Consider the following 22,010-nt stretch of genomic DNA (forward strand, 5'->3'; position numbering starts at 1 on the left):
ATTCCCTCGTCTGTTCTAATTACTCGCTGATGCCGGGGGCCAGATGAAAATAGAGCTGAACACTATGGGGTCTCAGTCTCACTCATATTCATTCAACACACATGAGCACAGGAATGATTACACATTATAAATATCACCAGTCTCAGAAACACCACTGAAAACCTTTGATAACTTAAAAATAATAACAACAAAATCTTTGAAGCGTCTCTCCAGAAACATGCACTTGAGGATTTTTGTCACAAAGATTTAATAATGAGGCCTGAAAGGTTGTGACAGCTACGACTATAAAAGCGCACAGACATTTCTTCTGTTCTCCTGTTGACACATTTTTCTCTTCAGGAAACGTATGGTCCTTTTTGTCAGGGGCTCGCTGTGCACAAAGGTGACAGGCACAGTTATGTTCATAAATATTAAATAGATTTTGATATCCGCGGAAACTGATTTGCTGAAAGCGCCCATTCGCACCAATTGCGAAAAAATAACACGCGCTGTGCATTATAGTATAATACGGACGCCAAATTGCGATTTTGCGTGCATAAATACGCCTTTTTTGCGTGCATATGATACGCCAATTAGCGTGTTTGCATATTAAACAGCAATTTGTTTCATTACCCTGTCCCCTAACCCAAACCCTAAACCTAATGTTAGCGTCTGTGCATATTATAACCTCTACCCTAACCTTAACCCTAAACCTAACAGTATTATTTTAATTATTTCAGTGTTTCCTCCTTATGTACGTTTTAAAATGGCTGCTCTCCACCCAGGTACAAGCAAACATTGGCGTATCATATGCACGCAAAATCGCAATTTGGCGTACGTATTAGACGATAATGCAACAGCATGTTTTTATACGCAATTGGGTGCGACCAGGTTGCGACTACATTTGTTGGAAGGTGAATATTATGTGCTTTTTAAGTTAATAATAAACTGGCTTAAATACTCTAATACCAAAGCATAAAAGTGTGTATTTGTATTCTTTAATTACTGTAATGCAACTTCCCCTGATGAATTTGCGCTGATTATAAAATTGCAATCTGAAAGAAAGAAGTATTTATAAGATCTGTTACCGTTATGGATTAATTAAGTAATTACACCTACACGCTACAGTGAATAAATGGTTCCTACATTATGAGCGTATAGTCGGGGGAATGATTGGAATCGTGTGCAAAACCAATCTCATATTATCCTGAGATAAGTCCCATTATGAAAATCAAATGGGATGAAAATGTTGTTTGATGGTGATTTCGAAATAGCTTCTTTAAAAGAGAATCCCTGTATTTAGTCATTTGTAAAAGTGTTTGCATCACCCCACGAACACATATACTCATATTCATCAAATAGCCTACCCAGTTTCTAAATTTCTCTAGACTTTCTTTAAAGTGTAATGCTTCTCAAGACTTGCATACTTTTTTTCCACTCACTTAAACGCTTGTACTTTTCCAACCCAAAATAAGTACATACTTTTAGAGCATAGTATACGTAGGCAAACTGGGACGCAGAATAAAGCTTCTTTTGCATAAAACCACACCGTTACCTAACCTAAGCAATACATTGAAGTGTAGATAAACAAACTGCCGTCAATAGCGAACAACTATCTTCCCCCTCACATATAGAGATGTGGATGCCGGTTTCTCATTCCTCTAAAATAAAATATCTACTTATTGATCGACCGCTACTCCCTCTCGAAAGATAAACACTACTTGAGATTTCATATTCCCTCTATTTTAAACTAGGTCTGTTTTAAAAATACTTGGAATAAGTGCCGGTTGTATAAACTGCTAAGACTAGTCTTCGACATTAGTCATCAATTTTTTTCTTTAAGACTGATTATAACTTTGTTAAATCAGTTACATAAAAAGGTAGAATTGAGTTTCCGGGTTTTCTCAGCAGCGGAAGTCGTCATAGTTAGGTAAACTTCTACAACGGTAAATGGGTGACTACCACAAATATATTTTCTGAATTCTCATTTGCTCAAAAAGATAATTAAACTCAACGATAGTGTTTTCCCTACTTTCAACAAAATGAATAACAGAACACAGTCAGTGAGACTAGTTTTTAGGATGCAGCCTTAACTTAGCGGCTAAGTTTATGCAACTGGGCCTAAGATATATATATCCATCCATCCATTTTCTACCGCTTATCCGAACTACCTCGGGTCACGGGGAGCCTGCGCCTATCTCAGGAGTCATCGGGCATCAAGGCAGGATACACCCTGGATGGAGTAGATATATATATATATATATTTTTTTTTTTAAACAACTTGAATATATATCCAAGGAAAAAATTAAGAGACCATTTTAAAATAATTTTCCGGTCAAATTAGTATTTTTGAGTTATTGTGTGAACTATTAACATTATTTCTCCAATATTTCAAATAAAATGATTGTTTCTATTTGCAAAAAAAATTAAATGGGAGAAACAGGTCAAAACAACGGAAAAGATGCTCTGCATTTTTTCAGACCTCAAATACTGCAAAGAAAACAAGTTCATGTTTTTTTAAGCAATATAACTATAATATTTGTACATGTATTGGGGAAAGGTTCACAATTGATAAATTTATCACAGTTTTCATGTGTCTTGACATGTTGTCAGTATTTCACACTGTTTTCACACGTTTTGGATGACTTTGTCAACCCTGAGGTTTGATTTAGTTGAAATTCAACTGATGCTGGACTGCAATGGTCCCAGTGCATCTTGAATCGCTAAATAAATGAACATTCGAAACGGTCTCTTACCTTTTTCTGTGGCTTTAAATTCTTCAACCCCATTACAGACTGAACCTGGCTATTTTTTGTAAAGTTTTTCCCCACCCCCTATTTTACTTTACATAAATGTTATCTGAGCATCTGTTATTGCTGTAGTGTTCTAATTATGTCATGTTATGTTAGTTTTGAGGACGTTCTTTAATAATTACAATGAAAGCCTTTATTGCTTTTATAAATATTAAGAGTTACTGATGCAGAAAATCCTGTCTCATAAAAAGACAATTTGCTGCTTCAATAAATTCTGCAGATATCCAGCTATAACTGGAATCAAGCTCATATACTGTAAATAACATACGGTCTAGTGGCTGCAATGCACAGATAATCCCGCAATCCCAAACAAACGCCTGACATGCTGTCATACGTGAGAAAATGAGAGAGGGTGAGTCAAAAATCCACCTCATCCTGAACTATATTGACAAGTGTAGTCCTGAACATCTGCTAACTGCTATACACACTCTCACTCGCGCTCTCTCTCTCACACACTCTCTCTCTCTCTCTCTCTCTCTCTCTCTCTCTCTCAGCAGTCTATCCTGCTGAATAAAAGCAGTCCACTCTCCAACAATAGATTTCTCCTGCTCTAGTGAGCCCATCAGTGCCTGTAACTGGCATGATAAACAAGAAAATTGTATCTTCTAGAAGCAGATAGCGGAGGAAAAACTCTCCATCACATAACACATCTAAATACATCCATGATTCGAATGACCGAGAACCAGTTGAGTGGTCCAGGGTTTACATACGCATTATCAAACACGAGGGGAAGATCGAAAAAAAGAGCAATTGCTGTGGCCGGAAGCCAAATATGAGGAGCCGGGGCTGAGGAAGGAAGATAAAAAACAACTTCAGAGTTTTCAAAGGACTTTTCTGCTGCGTCCTGACTCTCTGCCTCTGTATCTTTGCCCCATTAATTCGCTGCCTCGAAATAGAAGTTCCTCCTGTCTTATCGTGTGGGTGGGCTTTGAACTTTCGCAAGAAACCACAGGGGGACAAATTATGATCAAGCGCAGGTACAGCGAGCGATAAATCACCCCGAAATGAAATCTATGATGCTAACAAGGAGGACGGCGATGCCGATGAATTGAGTCATAACACAGTTACGTTTACGTTTATTTTGTGAAGCTGATAACCGCCACGATACCACTGAGTATTTAAAACTTGCTTCTCAGGGCTTTGAAATTCCTACCATCTGTTTTGGGTGACTGTGCGAGAGGTAGTAAATGAGAAAATGAAATAAAAGCCTGGAAAGCAGTAACCGTGTGTAATGTTGAGTCACAACAGGAGCTGTGGGGATTGAGTTTGTCTGCTAATTTGTCTCTATTTGAACAACATTGACACGTTGAGGTATACTTTTCATAACATTACATCCACATGTGTGAGGCTATAGGCCTAAATCACAACTAACAGATCAAGGGTCTCAAACCTATGCATAACAAAGCTGTGGACCAGAATTTAAGTCATTAATCAACAGACAGAGGGGTTGAAAGTATTCCCAATCATTTTTCTCCAAGGACAATTCAGACACTTCACAGGACCCAAGCAATATAAATATTATGCACAGTATACACCAATGTTGGACTCTTTGAGTTCATCAATTTTTTATGACACAATAGTGGAGTAAAAATAACCACAGTGTGTTCCAGTACTCACATCTTGACGAATGGGTCCGAGTATCCATTTGAGTCCATGGCAGCCAGGTGGGCGCAGCGAATAATTCCCACAACCAGAGAACTCTTCTCTGTAATATACATCAAAGAGACCAGGATACGACCGCGCTAGAAAAAGATGAGTTTGATATTACTTGAAATTACATTATTTTACTTATAGATGGTTTCAGCGGCAAGTATAAACGGAAGTTATGTCACCCAAATTTAATTTCAGGGAGAAGAATCAATAACTATAGTAGTTTAAACTGATTAGTTTTAATTGAATTTAATTATTATACAATAAAATATGAATATAAATGAATATTAATGTACATTTTATAAAATAAATTGTTATATAACTAGCCAGACTGAAAACCAAACACAGGCGGAGAGTTTACTTTGGACCAGGCGAATGCGTCCAATGCAACCCTATACTTGCATTTGTCTGTATTTGTATACATATATTTGATTTTGTCCACTACTTTATATTACTTTTTATATTACATTTTTACTTATCATTTATGTGTATTTAACATGTGTTTTATTTACACGTTTTTTCCTTGTATAGCTGTGATACAATTCAAATGATAAAAAGCGCAAATAAATAAACTTAATTCTGTTACATATCTTGCCTCTGTAAACCTCGGTTAACACTATTATATTTCTATATTTTTTCTATTTTCTATATGTTTTCTATGTTTTACTATTTCACTTTAAGTTTGCACTACGTACATCATACGATTTTATTTTATTTGTTTACACATTTATTCTTCTTGTTCTTTGTCAATACAAATGTCGCATTTTTGTCATGCCAGTAAAGCACACTTAAATTGAAATGGATAATTATCATACCATCCATGGGGATTATAAAAATATCACTTTGCTTTAGTTTAGCCACTGAAGAAGACAGTAAGACTTAAAACAAGAGTGTTTTTTTTCTGAACAGGACAATGTCAAATAAGATATGTTTTTGTCTCATTGAATGTCTTAAGATAAAAACATAATCTCTTTTAACATGCTAAACATCTAATGTATCCATCTAATCTATATTTCGGTATAGTTTCAGTATAGTTAGAGAGTCTGTAAAGAACTCAAATCTGAAATGGAAAGTATGGGATTTTTACCTCTTCTTCTGCAACAGGAGCTCCAGAATCCACTGCCTGGCTGTTACCCTCCCGGGTCTAAAGGGCCGTAGAAGGGTTATTAATAATACACCAAATACCCAAACAATAAATTATACATAGTACAAAATCCAGTAGACGTAACCGTAACGGTCACTATGACACACAGACCTGTGTGATTCTCTCCAGGCCCATGTAGTATTTCTTGTTTTCTCCCTCCTTCAGTTTCTTAAGGGCCACCCGGACTTCACCTATAAACTCATTCCGTCCTAAACGATCCATATCACACACACACAGCCTGCAAGAGACAGAAATATGACACTCAAAACTCTTTAACTTTAAGCCTTTCTCATCTTGGCAGACAGCACGTGTATAGTGAGAGAGAGAGAGAGAGAGAGAGAGAGCAGCATGTGAGGTTGAGATGATAGTAGGTATTGACTTATACCTACTGAACCTTCTGATAGTAGGTATAAGTTTAAGTTAAAGAGACATTTTTAATCAAAGAGAGAGAGATAGTAGACCAACAAAAAATAAGAATGTTTCAACATTCATCAAAAAATATATAGTATATCAACTAAAAATAGATTTTTTACATTTTCTATTAGAGTATACCATCACATACAGTACATGACTTGAAAGCCAACAAATAAACACAAACTAAAAGCCATTACTAAAAAGACGTAAGTGAACAACAAGAGCAGACCGATGGGTTCTACGTCAGCAAGGGTGACAAAGTGAAAAAAGAGTGAAGAAAGAATAGATGAGGGAGACAAACCAATAAGGAATAGGAGACAAATACGCGAATGTGGGAGAGAAAAAATTGAAGTGTTATTGCGGGTGTCAAAGAGCGAGAGATAGGAAGAAAGAGAGAGAGAGAGATCGCACACAAACATATGACATTGACATCATCATCTTGTTGGCTTCTTGCTTCCTTATAGGACTTGATTACTCATCCCCTTTCAGCCAAGTTTGTAAACACACACACTGTTTCGGCCAAGTTTGTAAACACACACACACTGTTTCGGCGATCATTTTTTAACCGCCTATTTTGGTATTTATTTTCTTTGGGATTATTCAGAGTGCTTGCGCAAATGTCATCTGTACATATAACACATCATAAAGACTGGCAGCTGCTGTTTTAGTCAGCATCATATTGTGACAAAATGAGTCATGGGTCTGTAACTTGTGAAAAAAACACTTTCACCAGATCACACATGCTGTGAGATGTTACACAACCCAGAAATCCCACACAAACACAATTAACACACCAAACATACTCTACACCTTTGGTAGACTCTATTTGTAGGGTTCTGAGAGATAAAATGGTCTTGTTATGGATTAAAGGATATGTCACCCAAAAATAAACCTTCTGTCCCAATTTATACTAATGACAGAGATTTCATTTTAGGGCAAATTACCAAATTTATTGAGAAATGATATAATAATTTAGAAATCTTCTGTAGGGGCTAACTCCCCATGTGCCCAAACTTTGTTTTTGATCAGCAAAATGCAACGGTACACTTAAGCAGTCACTAGCTTTGCCACCCCGGATGTAACAGAAAAACTTTCAGCTCCCGGCTACGACTGAAGAACCCATTATCATAACACACACTCATTATTACTAAAAAACACTTTATATGCTTCACACACATGCTGTACGTTTCTATTACATTATGCTGATGTCTCTCATAATGACATCAAATGCTTTTCACTGGCACTATTAATAACAAGGGTATTCTTGCGAAAATGTTCTCTGGCAAACACCTGCCAACGGCAGTCACTGTTTTCATGTGTAAAATGACATTCGCGTAAAAACAGCGTTGACACAGGCCGATATGGTAAACAGAGAGAAGTAAAGAATCGCTTGCTCTGCAAAAGTTCTGGATAATTTGTAAGTTCATCTTATTTTGAGTCGGCTACTCTTTCAGCTGCATGACTGTTGTACGTTGCACATTTGTGTACCTAATATATCCATCCCTCTCCTTCTCTGAGCAAGCACTTCAGTCGGTTTGAGACTGGCCAGCTGTCACACCCCAGATACAGCAAGTGTGACAAGGTGCTGACGCTGCCCGTAATGACATACCACATCAACGCTCTGGGCTCCAGCAACCTGCTCTTCGGGATGATGGTCACAGAGCGCAACAGAGTGTAAAAAATCATCAAATCATCTCATCCTCAGGGATTACAAAGCGTGTACCCAAGGAAAAAACATTTCTGCCGTCAATTGTGCCAGAATTTATGTCTCTAATTGGTTTTTTTAATCTTTGAAACGCTTCTGTGTGAAACCATTTCACAAACCCAACACTTTTCTCAGAGCGCCGCAGAAGCACGTTCTGACTGAAGGTCCGTCTCAGGCGCTGAGGATAATCGTGCTTGAGCTAAAAACCCTTTCAGCATGAAACTCAAATTTTTCACGGTGTCAGGCAAAAAGTGGAACACGGAGTACTGGCGGCTCTCTTTATCTCTCTCGTATTCTCATCCTGCGAGAACTCTTGCTAGGTTTATATATCTGCCCGTGCATCAGAAGGTTTTCCTATTGAAGTTGAGGAGAAATAGTCTCGATTGCTCTCTCTTTTCAGGCTCAAATCGTAGCGTACCTCACAACGGAAGGCTAGACCCGGGAGTGTGTGTTACCCAAAGGCTATTTTGTCATTGCACCACAGAGAGGTCCACACACTCTTTTCTCTCTTCATATATACACATGCCCACGCTCGGAGTACAAGTGCGTGCTCTGCATTGTTGCCGCCTGGATGAATTACTTGAGGGGGATTACGTATGTGGCACGCATTTGTCACTTCATTCTAACATAATAACGCTGCTAACATGAGTCATCATCTTAAGGTCAGGCTGGTTTTCTTAGACATTTATATACAAAACACAAAAACCCTCCAATGTTTAAAAAGACGAATTTGCGAAATAAAATAAAATATATACACCAGGGTATCCTTGCTCCTCCTTTTTATCTTCTTGGGTCCTGGGAAACAGAAAAGAAGATATTTTGAAGAATGCTGGTAACCAAACAACAGTGGTCTTGTGTCCATATAAGTCAATAGGGGCCAATGTTAACAGCATTCTTCAAAATATCTTCTTTTCTCAAAATGTCATCTTATGTGTTCCACAGAGCACAACCAGTCATACATGTTTAGAATTAATACCTTTTTGCTGTTTGGTGAAGTATCCATAATGATTGTGTCAAATATGGTATAGAACCATAAATAAGGTTGAACATTACATTTTGTTTTTGTTGTGGCGTTTTATATCTTGTGCTCTCTGTAATAGTGTACCTCTGAAGGAATGACTTGACCTTAATGCCTGAAGCACCACAAATGAACACACAAAGGGAAAATGTTCTGATCATTATTGCAAGCACATGTTCTCATTGTCTCACTGTGATTAATAAGCCGGGCAAAGAGTCTTAAGGCATTTGTGGTCGGCACCAAAGGATTGTTATTGGAGCAGTAGAGAGCCATATGTTCTAAAGGTGAGTTTGGATATAAGTTTCACAGTGTAAGCCAAAAACAACCGTGTATGATATGAAGTGCACTAGATCGAGGGAAATAAAGGCGGTACCTGAGGGTTTTGGTGGTCATATCAGCAGCAGTGATGCCGTGATAGACAAGCGTTTCGCTCCACACTGGATTCAGCGTGTTCTTTAAAGTCTTCGTGCGGAGTTTGTTTGCCTGTGAGAGAAAGAAAATAAAAGATTGGTTGATATAGAAATGAAATAAACGCCTTTACAGAGCTTTGCTCGAGGACGCAATGCTGATGATCAAGCAACCTTGCATTTACCAATCTGAGAATTCACCAATAAACCACAGCACCCCAGTGCATCTTAAATCACAAAACTCAAGTATAGACTCATACGATCCCCAAAATAACGCTCTTACACATTTATGTCACCACCTCAGAACGTGGGATAGAGTTAACAACACCTCCAAACTTCATCTGTACAAAAATAACTACAGCTTTATGCAGTTCAAGAAAAAATCGAATGTCTCTCAAAGGTGTTAGATTCCTGCAAATTTGTGCAGTGATTGGTGTTGAAGTGGTTAAAGCATAAAGACGGCATAATATGACAATTGAAAAATCCTATTATTTGCAATCAAACACATGTATTGTTTTTAAGTGACCTATCTGTGCACCTCTTTATTTTTTTATTCTTGTGCCCTCAAACAACCTCATCACTTCCTCTCACGATTGACTGCAACTCGCATTCAAATTTTCCTATATTCTGTTATCAACACCCATCTTCCAACGATCCAATCAGTTCTCGACGTGGGTAATCAAGTCCCGCCCTCTATTTTCTCTCATTTCATAAGCCGTTTCACTCTATGTCACAATAGAGGGCCACCGAGATGACATATTTTTGTGTGCAAACTCGGAAGCAACTTAGTTAATTTTAGGATTTAAGGCCTGAAATAAGGTCTGTAGTTAACAAAACCTCTTAATATGTTCACGAATTATTCTATGACATAAAACACACCAGTCATAACCCACTCGTGTTTTTATTAAAGCCTTATTGTGTCTTAAAAACGGTGGTTGCTACTAAGTTGCTAAAAGCGACTACTTCCTTCGGCGGGGACGTTAGACGTCATTGCGCATGTAAAGCTCACAAATAATGCAACATGGACACCAATCTCTAAAAGCGTAGATGCGGATTCATTCAAGGAGTAGTTCCTTACCAGGGATCACATTTTTAATAAAGTTTGAAGGAGTTGTCGGAGGCTTGGTTGGTGGTGACGTTAAAATCGAACAACCGTAGTCTGTTTATAGCATCATGTTAGCTTTTTTACTTCTGCCGATTGTATTTCGGCTTGAAAAGTAACAATTTTTTTGTTAATTTGTAAAAATAATCTTGATAGACAAAATGTGTAAACATCATAAACCTTTGTGAATCACAGAGATCATTTTTTGCGATCTTCCGAAAGTTTATGGGAAAATCGTATAGGCTTTCGGTCGAGGAAACCAATGCAGCACCAATTTATAGCTTGGTCTAGAAAAACAAGTCATCTCTGCAGCTCCCTATATGGAAAAAAATATAATCGCTTGTTCTGTTTCATGCCGACTGGCTGGAAGGTTGCTGGTATAATTCCAACATGGTGCAATCCATTCACTCTTAAAAAAAAAACATTAGTCCAACAAATGTTCTTCAGAGCGAACTCATAGGTTCATGCCATTTAGGTTTTTTAAGAACCAATTCTCTTTCTTTTTTATAATTTGAAGTTTCCAAATGTCCACTACAAATAATTTTGTGAAACATAAAGATTCTTAAGGTTTTTTAATTGTTCTCTATTGAAATATTTTTAAAAAAATTGGCACTGTGACAGCACTTTTGTGTGTCAAGTGTAAGTCAAGCTACTCTTAACACCCTCCTTCATCACCAGCTTCACCGTCTGTCTGACAGCCCTTTTCCTTTAGTCCTCTTAACATCTGTCTTATTAATCTCTGCTTTCAGGAATTTCAGTCCAGCAATCAATTGTAGGTCTATCTAAAACATGTTGTCTTGTTCTCTATGCAGCTATTGTTACATTCTTTGAACAATTGAATATCAAGTTTTTGTTCAATGTTATGCAAATTAAAAGTGAAAAATGAAAATGTGTATCCTGTGTTTAATGTAATTTCATTCTGTTGGATCTGTTATGTTACCCTGGGGGCTTTGATTTGCAGCTCTCTTTGCTCTCTGCATGGAGTTTGCCCAGAGCACAACATACCACAAACAGATTGCTTCAACTGCTACTATCGTCCCAAAAATTATAAACAAAGCCAAAATACATTTTTGTTCTTATCTAAAGCAACTTACAGTGAATTCAAGCTACATTTTTTATCAGTATGTGTCCAATAGTATGTCAGCAAAATTTGGAAAACAAACTGTTCATATTACATTATTTTATATTATTATTTTTTATTCATATGTATCATATAAAATATCACAAGAGAGATTTGTCTTCATTGTCAGTTTTCGGCCGTCACCCCATAGGACAAATTTGCATATTAGTCGGTCTACCCATTTGTGTTTCTTGTGAATCAAACCCACAATCTTTGCAACACACTACTAGTTGAGTTACAGAAACACTGTTCCACCACAGAGGGAAAAACAAGAAAAGGTAAAATTCCAAGACCTTCATACAACAAAAACAATAAAGCCTAAAATCTGTCAGCTTTAACAAAAGCCAACCCCTTGGACATTAAAGTGTTTATACTTGAAGAAACGCTCATTTACGGTAAATAAATTAATCTGACATTGACAGGTGTGGCAAAAAGTTAATTATTGATCCCGAATCACTTTAATAAACAGTGGACAAACTTATATTAGACGACACAGTGAAACTGAAGATGAGAAATTTGTTCAGCCACCTAGATAACTACATAAACAGATAGACAGAGAGCGGCAGACAAGAGAGGGATGAAGAGAGAGAGTCAGTCAAAACGGACAGGGGTGAAAACATCATTTATCTCTTCTCCCTCAGGTGAAGAGCAGACATCTGCTCACCTACTTTACAGAGGAGAAAAGAGGACGAGAGGCTTCCCCCGACTCTCTCTCTAACACACATTCAGCTCCGCATCACCCCTCCTGTTTTGCCTTCCTAAATCCTGAAGCCCCCCAAAACGTGCATATACCTAGTTATATGAAAATGAACATGCCAATATAAAATATAATTTTACAGTAGGCTTTATTTTTTTTGAAAAATATATTGTGGGTTTGAATTCCCGGGAACACACATATTGATAAAAATATATAGTTTCAATGCACTGTATAGTAAAGGCGTTTGTTAAATAGTGGTTAGAGCAGTGGTTAGAGCATGGCGCTAGCAACGCCAAGGTCATGGGTTCGATCCCAGGGGATTGCATATAGTCAGAAACAAATATATAATATAATGCAATGAAAGTCGCTTTGGATAAAAGCAACTGCCAAATGCATCAATGTAAATGTAAATACATAAATGTTTACATATGTAAATGTTAACATTTCCCTTTTATTTTTCTGTTACTATCCTTGGTTACATACTCACACACACATCAAATACCCTCACAGATCTCTCTCCCCAAACTGGGCAATTACCCTCCACAAGCTTGTTTAACAAATGGGTGTTAAATCAAAAAACGCTCTTGCTGTGAAGACCCAAACACAATCTCCCAAACCACAGGCTCTCTCTCTGGCTCTCGCTCTCCTGACAGAGCAAGTCCACGTCATTCATCGCCTGAAGAGCATGTTGCTTCTCTGCATATTTCATTTCATCTTCCCTTCTCTGTCTCTCGCTTGGTTTTTCTCTCTGCACTGCTGCATTCGAAGCTGGAACCAGCCAAGCCTGGCTATCCTCTCTCTCCCCCTGAGGTTGCTCAGCACATGAAAAGCACACAGTAATTGCAGCAGACATTGGGAAAATATACATATCACAATTAATTAAAATAGTAAAAGCAGCTAGTGGGTCTCACTGGGAGAAAAGCTACACACTGTTACCTGAAACAACCAGAAGAGGTTTACTGTACAGTAATTGACAAAACAGCAGATGGTAATGCCATGGATCTGAATGATTACTTTATTTACTGTACATACGGTGGAATTTGGAGCACTAAAAAAGTTAAGTAAATTAAAACTATAGTAGTGGCTAAAAGTGATGGCCAACCAGAAAAGGGGATATCCTTTATTTAAACACATTATTATGAAAGATGTATGCATGTTGTCTAGTCGGAGTGCTTTACTGTAGGTGTAACTGAAGTTAGAGTTTGAAGTTTGACATTTCAAGAGGCAAGAAAATTACACTTTGCACATCACAAAGCTTATTGAGTCAATGCTCGGGAGAATTACTGTAATCCAAAACCAGGAGAACACAGCACTTATGGTCAATGTATGCTTCATTTCCTGTAAGCTTTTACGTTTTTGATTCATTTCTTGCATTATTAAAGTAAAACCCATATTGTCTGGTATTCTATGGTATTGATTTAGGTTTTTGCTCCATATCAAACCCATATAAGTTGTTGTCTGACAAACAAAAACATTAGGCGTTTTTTGTTTTCTTTTTACGCCTTGCCTTCTCACCACACCAAAACTTTCATTTTTCATTAATTTCATTTTTTCTGAACATACTATTTAAAGTACAATAAATTACTATGATTTTACTATTTATTTGTAAATCCTGTTAACTGATACGATGTATCACCACAATTCCAAATATAAATATAGTTTTTTATTTGCATTTATTTGCAGAAAATTTAAACCAACAACAAAAAGAATGCAATGTTTTCAGAACTTGAACTCATTTTTACAACACAAAACTAATATGCAATACTAATACTAACATAATACTAATGTTGTATATTAAAGATGAGGTGACACACGCAGTTTCGGCCAATCTCATATTAATCTTGAATAACTATATACTGTAATAGCAATGCATACTTCGTATTTTCAAGGAGTATTTAGTTTGTTCAAATCTATAAAAGACAGATGTAGGTGTACGATTGTTTCCCTTAAAAAGACGAGCTCCTGGAAGCCTGCAGGGGAGGCGGAACAACAGCACGAGCACACAATAAATCATCGCATTATCCCTGCATAACTGTTGATTTACTATAAATTTGTGTTTACATGCACTTACACGCCGATTGCCAACAAAACACAGACATATGATTTAGTTTGACTTACCGCGTGAGGTTCATGTCCGGAATCTTTTAGCACTGGGACCTCGCCATCTATCAATTTCAAATCCAGCATTACATCCACCGTTTATATAACATTCATCAGAGCTAAACTTCCGTCAGCCGAGCAAAGCGTCATAGATGGGCGTGCTCTTACTCATTCTGGCTTGTTGACAAGTGGGCATGCTCATTTTCTCACGCTCGCACACGGGCATGCCCTTTCGCTCGCTGGATGACGTGTGGGCTTGCTTTTCAGGGAGAATTGTTGAATAAATTGCTACTTTTTAGTTGAAGGTTCTTAAAAAAAACAATTCCACTAAAAGGACCCTTTTGAGCAATAGCAAGGTTCTAAACAGCCCAAAATTCCTTTTAGGGCATTGTTAATAAGCATCTTTATTCTTTAAGGACATCACTTTTGGCCAATACTGTTTGAATTTTCTTGAAAAGCACCCTGGGGATTGAACCCATTACCTAGCTGTTGCTGCTTGTACCACCAGTTGAGCTACAGGAATACTACAAACTACAAAGATTTTGTATAACTTGTACAAGCTTCATTCTTAGGGCCAGATTAATAAACAACTTGCATCAGTGCAAACGCCTCTTTTGGTGTAAAAAAAACTGCATATGCATTTGTAGGAGTTTCCTCTTCAGACACTTTATGGGAGGAGAGTATTTAAATTAATCAGGCAACGTGAATTAATAAGGTTTGTGCTCATAATTGAACTGGAATGTGGCGTATTATTTAATGCCTGAAAAAAGAATTTGTTAAACCCTGTACTAATTTGTGCTGGTATGGCACCAAATAAAAAAAAAACGCTTATAACACTTGCTAGCTTTGTAACTTCTTTCCTCAGCTTCCTCTCACGTAGCGTTTTTGCTTGCAACAGCATATGGTTTCACCTGCTTGGTTTCACCTCTTCTTCTGCCAAATCAGTGCTATTGCATCTTCTTCTAAATATTTCATCTTTAACTCCTCTCTCTCCCACCTTTCCCTCTCTCTCTCCTCCATCTGGCCCAAGGCAGTGAGATTCCCAGAGCAGCAGCTTGGAAAAGTGTCTGTGACTCAGATATCTCATTTTCCATGCTGTGTGATGATGACACACACACGCGCACTTGACAAAGAAGGGGCCACTCACCATCCGCATGATCCTCCTCGCCTCTTTATTGTGCTTCCAGCACCTTTTATGGGATTTCAATAAAAACTGCACGCAATCTAGCAACATACTTCCTCCTGCATAAAAGATGCCTGGAAACGTGGCGCGTTTGAAAGTACAACTGGAAAGAGTTTGGTAACGGGAGCTCTTCAACGCCCGCATGCACGCCCACGTGTACGCGTGTGAGGGTGTGTGTACAGCGCACATCACTTCTCGCTTGCGCACCTTTTGAAAGCCCCGGAGGTGTCCGTAACCCACCCGGTCGATATTTACCAGGCTGGCGCGTGGGAGCACACGCAAGACGTGACGTTTCTCACCATTTCTAATTCTCTCTCGTATATACGCTCTACGGTTGACGTGAGCTGTGTAACAATCTGTGCTGTTTCCATGACAACCACCTGCTGCTGTCCCCTCTCATCTATCTCTCTCTTTTTCCATCCCTCCCTCACTTCCAGCACTCGATGCTGTCTTGGTATTCCAAGGTCACAGTGGGTCATGTGCCGATAGACAGAGAGATAGCGGCAGAGATTTGGACAGGAGCGAGAGCGTGGATGTGAAAAATAAAAAATGAACTGAAACCACTGGAGGAGGAGAACAGGACGCTTCATCTCGGCTGCTCCTGTCTCCGCCTGCCCCCCTTTGAACGGATTACAGCGCTGAATTTATTACATGCAGTAAAATTGTGGAAATTTAAAGAGAGAATAATTCAGCACCAATCACTAAATCTACCAGTTCGGTCGCATGCTTTCCACAGCTTCAGCGCTCACGGGCAGCCCTCCACGTCATGAATGCGCATATCACTCCTGCGTGTTGACGTGTGTGTGTGTCAGGAAATTAGAAGGAACTTGTGCTGATGTTGCAGAGAATTCAACCATGCTGTGTGCGTTGTTGCATGTGTTTGTACGTGCGTGCGTGTGAGAAGGATGCAACGACCTTGCTTGCTCCAGGCAGGAGGTGGAGTTTCACGTATGGATCAGCCAGACCATTGGAGTCCATGGCCTTTAGTCCCTGTAGTCATAAACAAACACACAAAAACACAAGCTCATGTCACATGTGATGCACATATTTGTCGGGATGGGGTGGAAGGATGATAGATCATATCCTTAGAGAGACACACTTTTGGGTTTTAAGGGATAGTTCACCAAAAAATAATCATCACTGACTACCATTGTAGAAAAGTTAAAATGGTAGTGAATGGTGCTCCAGAACGGTTTGCTTTCCTAAATTCTTCAAAATAAATGTGTTCAACAAATCATAGTAATTTATGCAGGTTTAGAACATCTTGAGGGTGCATAAATGGTGACAGAATTTTCATTTTTGTGTGAACTATCCCTTTAAGGTCCCTCCAGCTGGTTTAAAGGCAAATATATTCATATGTTCCTTAAATGTTCACTCAACTTTTACAAAAGTTATTTATAACAACGGAATCAAACTATTATAGAATATTACAATTTCTCATTTCGCAAATTATACATGTCTGGTGTATTTAGAGACCCCAATAAATGATTAAATGAGCTTCCTTTCTTGTGTTCAGTATTACTTGAAATTAGATAATCGCCTTTAGTTTACTTCACAGCCCAACTAACCAAGATTTGCAAGGTACTGCAAGGCAGTTTTAATGAGTTTCAACAAACACAGTTAATTTCCTGTGTTGACATATTTCCTATTGAAAAAGGAAATGGGACATCGACATCTCGCATGTCCTTTGTCTTATATCTAAAAGCCTTTCGTTTGCATCTCAGCTTAGCAAAACCATTATCTGCAAGCTGATATCGCTCCTAGAAGATAGATGGAGTAAGACGGAGGAGACATTCTCAATCAACAACACATTTCATTAGACAAAAATTTGATAATAAACCCATGGACACAAGTCAAAAATATTTTGGGGTTGTTTTTCCTGAGGAGAAAGACTGAAAAGTACATTTTAAAGAGAACACTATGGACTAATTTTGGTTACTGTAATTATTTACGTGATATTCACTCATGTTTTCGTATCTGTGTATGTGTAAACCTACTTTGGCCTTGTGGATTGTGCAGTGTAGGCAGTTATTTTCTTGATCAAACAGCAGGTTAAACTCCAGAGTTCCCAGGTAGGCTGCATAAAAAAAAGACAAAAAACAAAAGAATAACTTACACACGCACATTAGCAAAAATAGCAGCCGAAATGACTTAGCTGGGAATCTTGCCTGTTAAGACCTAATCAGGCCTCAGCACATACAAAGGGCTTGTAGTGTTTATGCACCATTACAGAGACTAATGAAGTATTTAACACTCTGATCGCGTACCCCTGTCATTACACGCATCAATCCAGCAAACACCACACAAAGAAATCGATACTGAACAGTATGAGGCGCAAGTTCAGGCCAAAGGGAAGTGCTCACGGCTCATTGGCTGCCTACTGGTGAATAAAATCAGTCAATAAAATACATCGCCAATAAGGAAGAATTCATATATGTGGGATGCTGTGTAATGGAGATTCACATTCTTAAGTAGAGGATGAAAGTGTCCGAGCAGAAAAACAGGTAGTGTGGTCTACCGGTTAAAGATGTGGGCTGCTAATGAAAAAGGTTGTGGGTTCGAATCTCACGAGGCCTAATCCAGATTCTATTATTGATGTATCCTTGAGAAAAGCACTTAACCCCGGGTCGTTCCAGTTGAATTGACATTGTAATAAACAGACTGTCATATGCGTTGGATAAAAGCGTTGCAAAATGATTACTTAGGCAAGTGATTCTCAAACATCACACGCAAACGCAAGCTGCAGGGGGATGCATATTTGCATAAATTTGCAATTAAAATGATGATCCTGCTTAAAACACATGTACGTGTAACATGTGATGTGCATCATATTTTTACTCCGAAGAAAGTCTTGCGGCCTTGATTTTTTTTTTACGGCAGCATCCAAATCCTCAGTTGTCCTCTCAAAAATGTATATTGGCTCTAACAGAAGTACTTTTTCTTTTTTTTGCCAAAAAAAGTACATACACCACCCACAAACCCTTCACCACTCTTAATGCATATTACGTCCAACTTGAAAAGTGTTAATCTGACTGGCAAGTCAATCACAAATAGAGTGCCACATCTTCCATTATTCCAACGTAAATTATCTCTGATACACCCTGTGCCCTAAAATGTCATTTACAAGCGAAACTAACTGTATGTCATACAAACAGTTCAAACGCACCAGACCTATGTTTACGTATGACTACTAGTGCCAAGGCAAACTCACTGTCCTCGTCATCCGAGTCTGCAAACTGTCCGTTCTCTTCTTGCTCTCTCTCCTTCTTGCGGTCTTTCTCTCCGTCTGCAACGGCGTCCTTGTCTTTGTCCTTTAGAATCTTTTTTTCCCGCGGTGGAAGGGGGGTGATGGGAAAGTCATGGAAGCGAGGGAAGAAGTCGGAGATTTGAGGAATGGGGAGTATGGGACCGGGACACACGTTGATGGCGAAGTGCTCCTGCATGGAGATCTTTACCGGGGAGGGTGGAGGCATGGCAGGGCTGGGGGGCCCGGCAGCGGAGGGAGGGGGTGAGGGAGAGGGGGAAGAGATTGAGTTGGGAGGCAAGGGGAGGTGAGAGGACGGGTTGCTGGGGGGGAAGTGGGAGTGGGGAGGAGGTGGTTTGGAGACACTCATCGGGATCGCTGGAAAAGACTGTGGAGAAAGAGAAAGAGATTGTTTCAACCTAAAGAATGATACTATAAACATTTAAATTTGAAAGTTTTGTTTCACTTTTTGTATTTTTATTTGTTTGTTTAGTGTTTCGGTAATTTTGTATCACCACAAAGAGAAACAATTGATTCATTGATTTGCCCTATTTTAAAGGTCCAGTGTATGAGCGGCATCTATTGGCAAAGTTGGGAAAGTCAACCAAAGGCTCAATCCACCGCTCACCCTTCTCTTTCGAAGCACAACGTTGGCTGACACAAAACTAGCACGTTGTCATGCTTTGCTTCTTTGCCGAAGGAAACAACGTATTTACGAAAAAAACTCTGAAGAGCAGTTTGTCTGTTGTACTATACAAACAACATGGCGAATTCCATGTCCAGCGGTATGTAGACAGATATAGCATATAGTATAGGTAATAAAAACATAACACTTCATTATGTGAGGTCTTTTTTAGTTGTATTTTACATATACACTCACCTAAATGCAATTATGGGGGTGGTGTAATGGTGTGGGGGATGTTTTCTTGGCACACTTTAGGCCCCTTAGTGCCAATTGGGCATGGTTTGAATGCCACGGCCTACCTGAGCATTGTTTCTGACCTTGTCCATCCCTTTATGACCACCATGTACCCATCCTCTGATGGCTACTTCCAGCAGGATAATGCACCATGTCACAAGTCTCGAATCATTTCAAATAGGTTTCTTGAACATGACAATGAGTTCACTGTACTAAAATGGCCCCCAAAGTCACCAGATCTCGACCCAATAGAGCATCTTTGGGATATGGTGGAACGGGAGCTTCATGCATCCCACAAATCTCCATTAACTGCAAGATGCTATCCTATCAATATGGGCCAACATTTCTAAAGAATGCTTTCAGCACCTGTAATTTGATTCTGTGTAGTGTTATTTATATGCACTATGAGTCCGAGAGTAACAACATTTGAATCCTTTATATATGTACAGTACATGTGGCAGAATTGACAATAAAGCAGACTTTGACTTTATGCACCTCTAAACACATAGTTATTTATATTATATTGCATTTCTGTCAAAAGATCCTCAACCTTTAGGTCGCTAACATCATACTAGTTTTGCTCAAAAGTCCAGTCTTGGTTTCCTTCAAAACCTAAGTAATAAACTTTAGCACAAAACTCAAACCAACTGTAAATATGCCGCTTTACTTCCATCCAATCAAAATGTATTAATAATACAAATCATAATGAATAAAAAAAACTACAAAAAAATCCCATAGATTTACATTGGAGGGCAAAGTTATTAGACCCCCATCTAGGGATACCTAAAATACCCCCATCTAGTATACCTAAAACTCCAGAGTGGTTGGTTATTTTGATTTGAGCCACTAAGCAAAGATCTAGAAAACACCCAGCACCCTTAGCAATGAACTAAAGCAACTACCATCTTAGCAACACCTTGGCAACCACCTAATAACAATAGCACAGGGTCTGTAAATTTGAAACCGCCGGCAATCATTACACACACAGTCTTTATTTTACAATAATATCGATTTTTGTGAATCAAATTTGTGAATCTCAAGAGTTTTTTACCACACTGCTCCTCAGTCTGCTAACGTTACAAAGAAATTCCTCCAGACATATCTGTGGCGCCGATATTTGTTCTCAGCAAAATTAAAATATAACGTTTGATGTGTCACAAGTGAAACACAAGAATGCCCCAAAGCCCCGATCCAGACAGATTAAGACGTGTGACAGACTTTTTGCCGATATTATCTTTCATTACCAGTAATTCGGAGCTGTTTTGATTACACTACCTCCCTCAGGACCGAGATATTGTGGGTTCAATACACTGCGCGCACTGTCTCACACATTCTATTTCAACATCTGCTTTTCACATCTTTTTCAGTAGTTTGTTTTTAGAGTCTTGTTTCAGGAGCTAGAAGCTTTAACAGGTCAAAAAAGAGTACTACTTTCAGAAGTTTCGAATTTTTCGACCAAAACAAACACTTTGTTTTACTAATCAAGTTATTTTACTTTGCCTCTCATAAAATGTGACAAAAAGAAGCATTACACTAAAAAAGACATCTTACATCAGAATAACACGTCACAATCCTCAGTTATGTTCACACACAACGTAACACATGCACGCACAGAACACATCGATATTTTATGGGGCAAGAGTCAGACGCACTCAATCCTCAACTGCTTTCAAACACACATTATACACAGTGAGTCTGATACGATACAACCCCACTAGCACACAAATCCTGTCAAGCTGGATCGCAAACACACAGAAATGCACATCAGTGAACACAGACACATCATTGCTCATGCACATATGCAGAGTTCAACAGAAGTCCAAACACACAGAGCCAGTACATGAAATAAAACCATCACACACTCGCATGAACACACATGATGTGTTTAAATCAATGATGTGTTTAATTCAAGGTAACACTCAGGAGGATACACACCTGACACACAACATGCGTTCACTGGTACAAACAGAAATAGATACATGTGGTGACAGACTGACAAACGTACGAATACACATGCACGCGTACACACACTTACAGGTGGTCAAGGTAATACACAAACCTATGAAGCGGACGTAAAGATAGATGCATTCCAACACACAGACGCACACGCAGACTCACCCAATGACAATCTTCATCTGTTCCAGTGTTCCATCTCCTGTACACATGGTTTCTCTCACACACACTAAGAAGAACCACCGTCGCTTTGCATCAATATATCCTCATGCGTTCTGTGTTCCTCTCTCTCTCTCTCTCTCTCTCTCTATCACTACACTCTCTGCTGTGACGTGGTCTTTAAATTCTCCGAGCACTTGGCGGTCCGCACTCACAGATCCGTCACTCATGCGGTATACTGCCGGGGTTTAACAATGAGCGCTGGTGTAGAGAGGCACCGAAGAGACGCACACAAGAAACAGAATACCGTGCCGAGGAGAGTCAGAATGATAAAAGGGGGGCTTGTTAATGCTCTTTCGCCAGTAAAGATTTCTTCAGCTGGGTTTATTAATAAAAGTCTATT

The 22,010-nt window shown here is 38.8% G+C and overlaps 1 protein-coding gene across 1 annotated transcript in view; it reads right to left on the bottom strand.

Moving 5' to 3' along the window:
- Positions 1 to 21,806, bottom strand: part of doc2d (double C2-like domains, delta) — a 29,384-nt gene extending 7,578 nt beyond the window's left edge. The window contains exons 1-8 of the mRNA XM_056773512.1: positions 21,614 to 21,806; positions 18,544 to 18,964; positions 17,330 to 17,409; positions 16,248 to 16,322; positions 9,097 to 9,206; positions 5,698 to 5,824; positions 5,530 to 5,586; positions 4,410 to 4,534 (exon numbers count right to left, since the gene is read on the bottom strand). Of these exons, the coding sequence (XP_056629490.1) occupies positions 4,410 to 4,534; positions 5,530 to 5,586; positions 5,698 to 5,824; positions 9,097 to 9,206; positions 16,248 to 16,322; positions 17,330 to 17,409; positions 18,544 to 18,946 (977 nt within the window). The 5' untranslated portion in view covers positions 18,947 to 18,964; positions 21,614 to 21,806. The remainder of the gene's footprint in view (positions 1 to 4,409; positions 4,535 to 5,529; positions 5,587 to 5,697; positions 5,825 to 9,096; positions 9,207 to 16,247; positions 16,323 to 17,329; positions 17,410 to 18,543; positions 18,965 to 21,613) is intronic.
- Between the last annotated feature and the right edge of the window lie 204 nt (positions 21,807 to 22,010).

This window comes from Triplophysa dalaica, chromosome 18 (assembly GCF_015846415.1).
Source record: "Triplophysa dalaica isolate WHDGS20190420 chromosome 18, ASM1584641v1, whole genome shotgun sequence".
Lineage (NCBI taxonomy): Eukaryota > Metazoa > Chordata > Actinopteri > Cypriniformes > Nemacheilidae > Triplophysa > Triplophysa dalaica.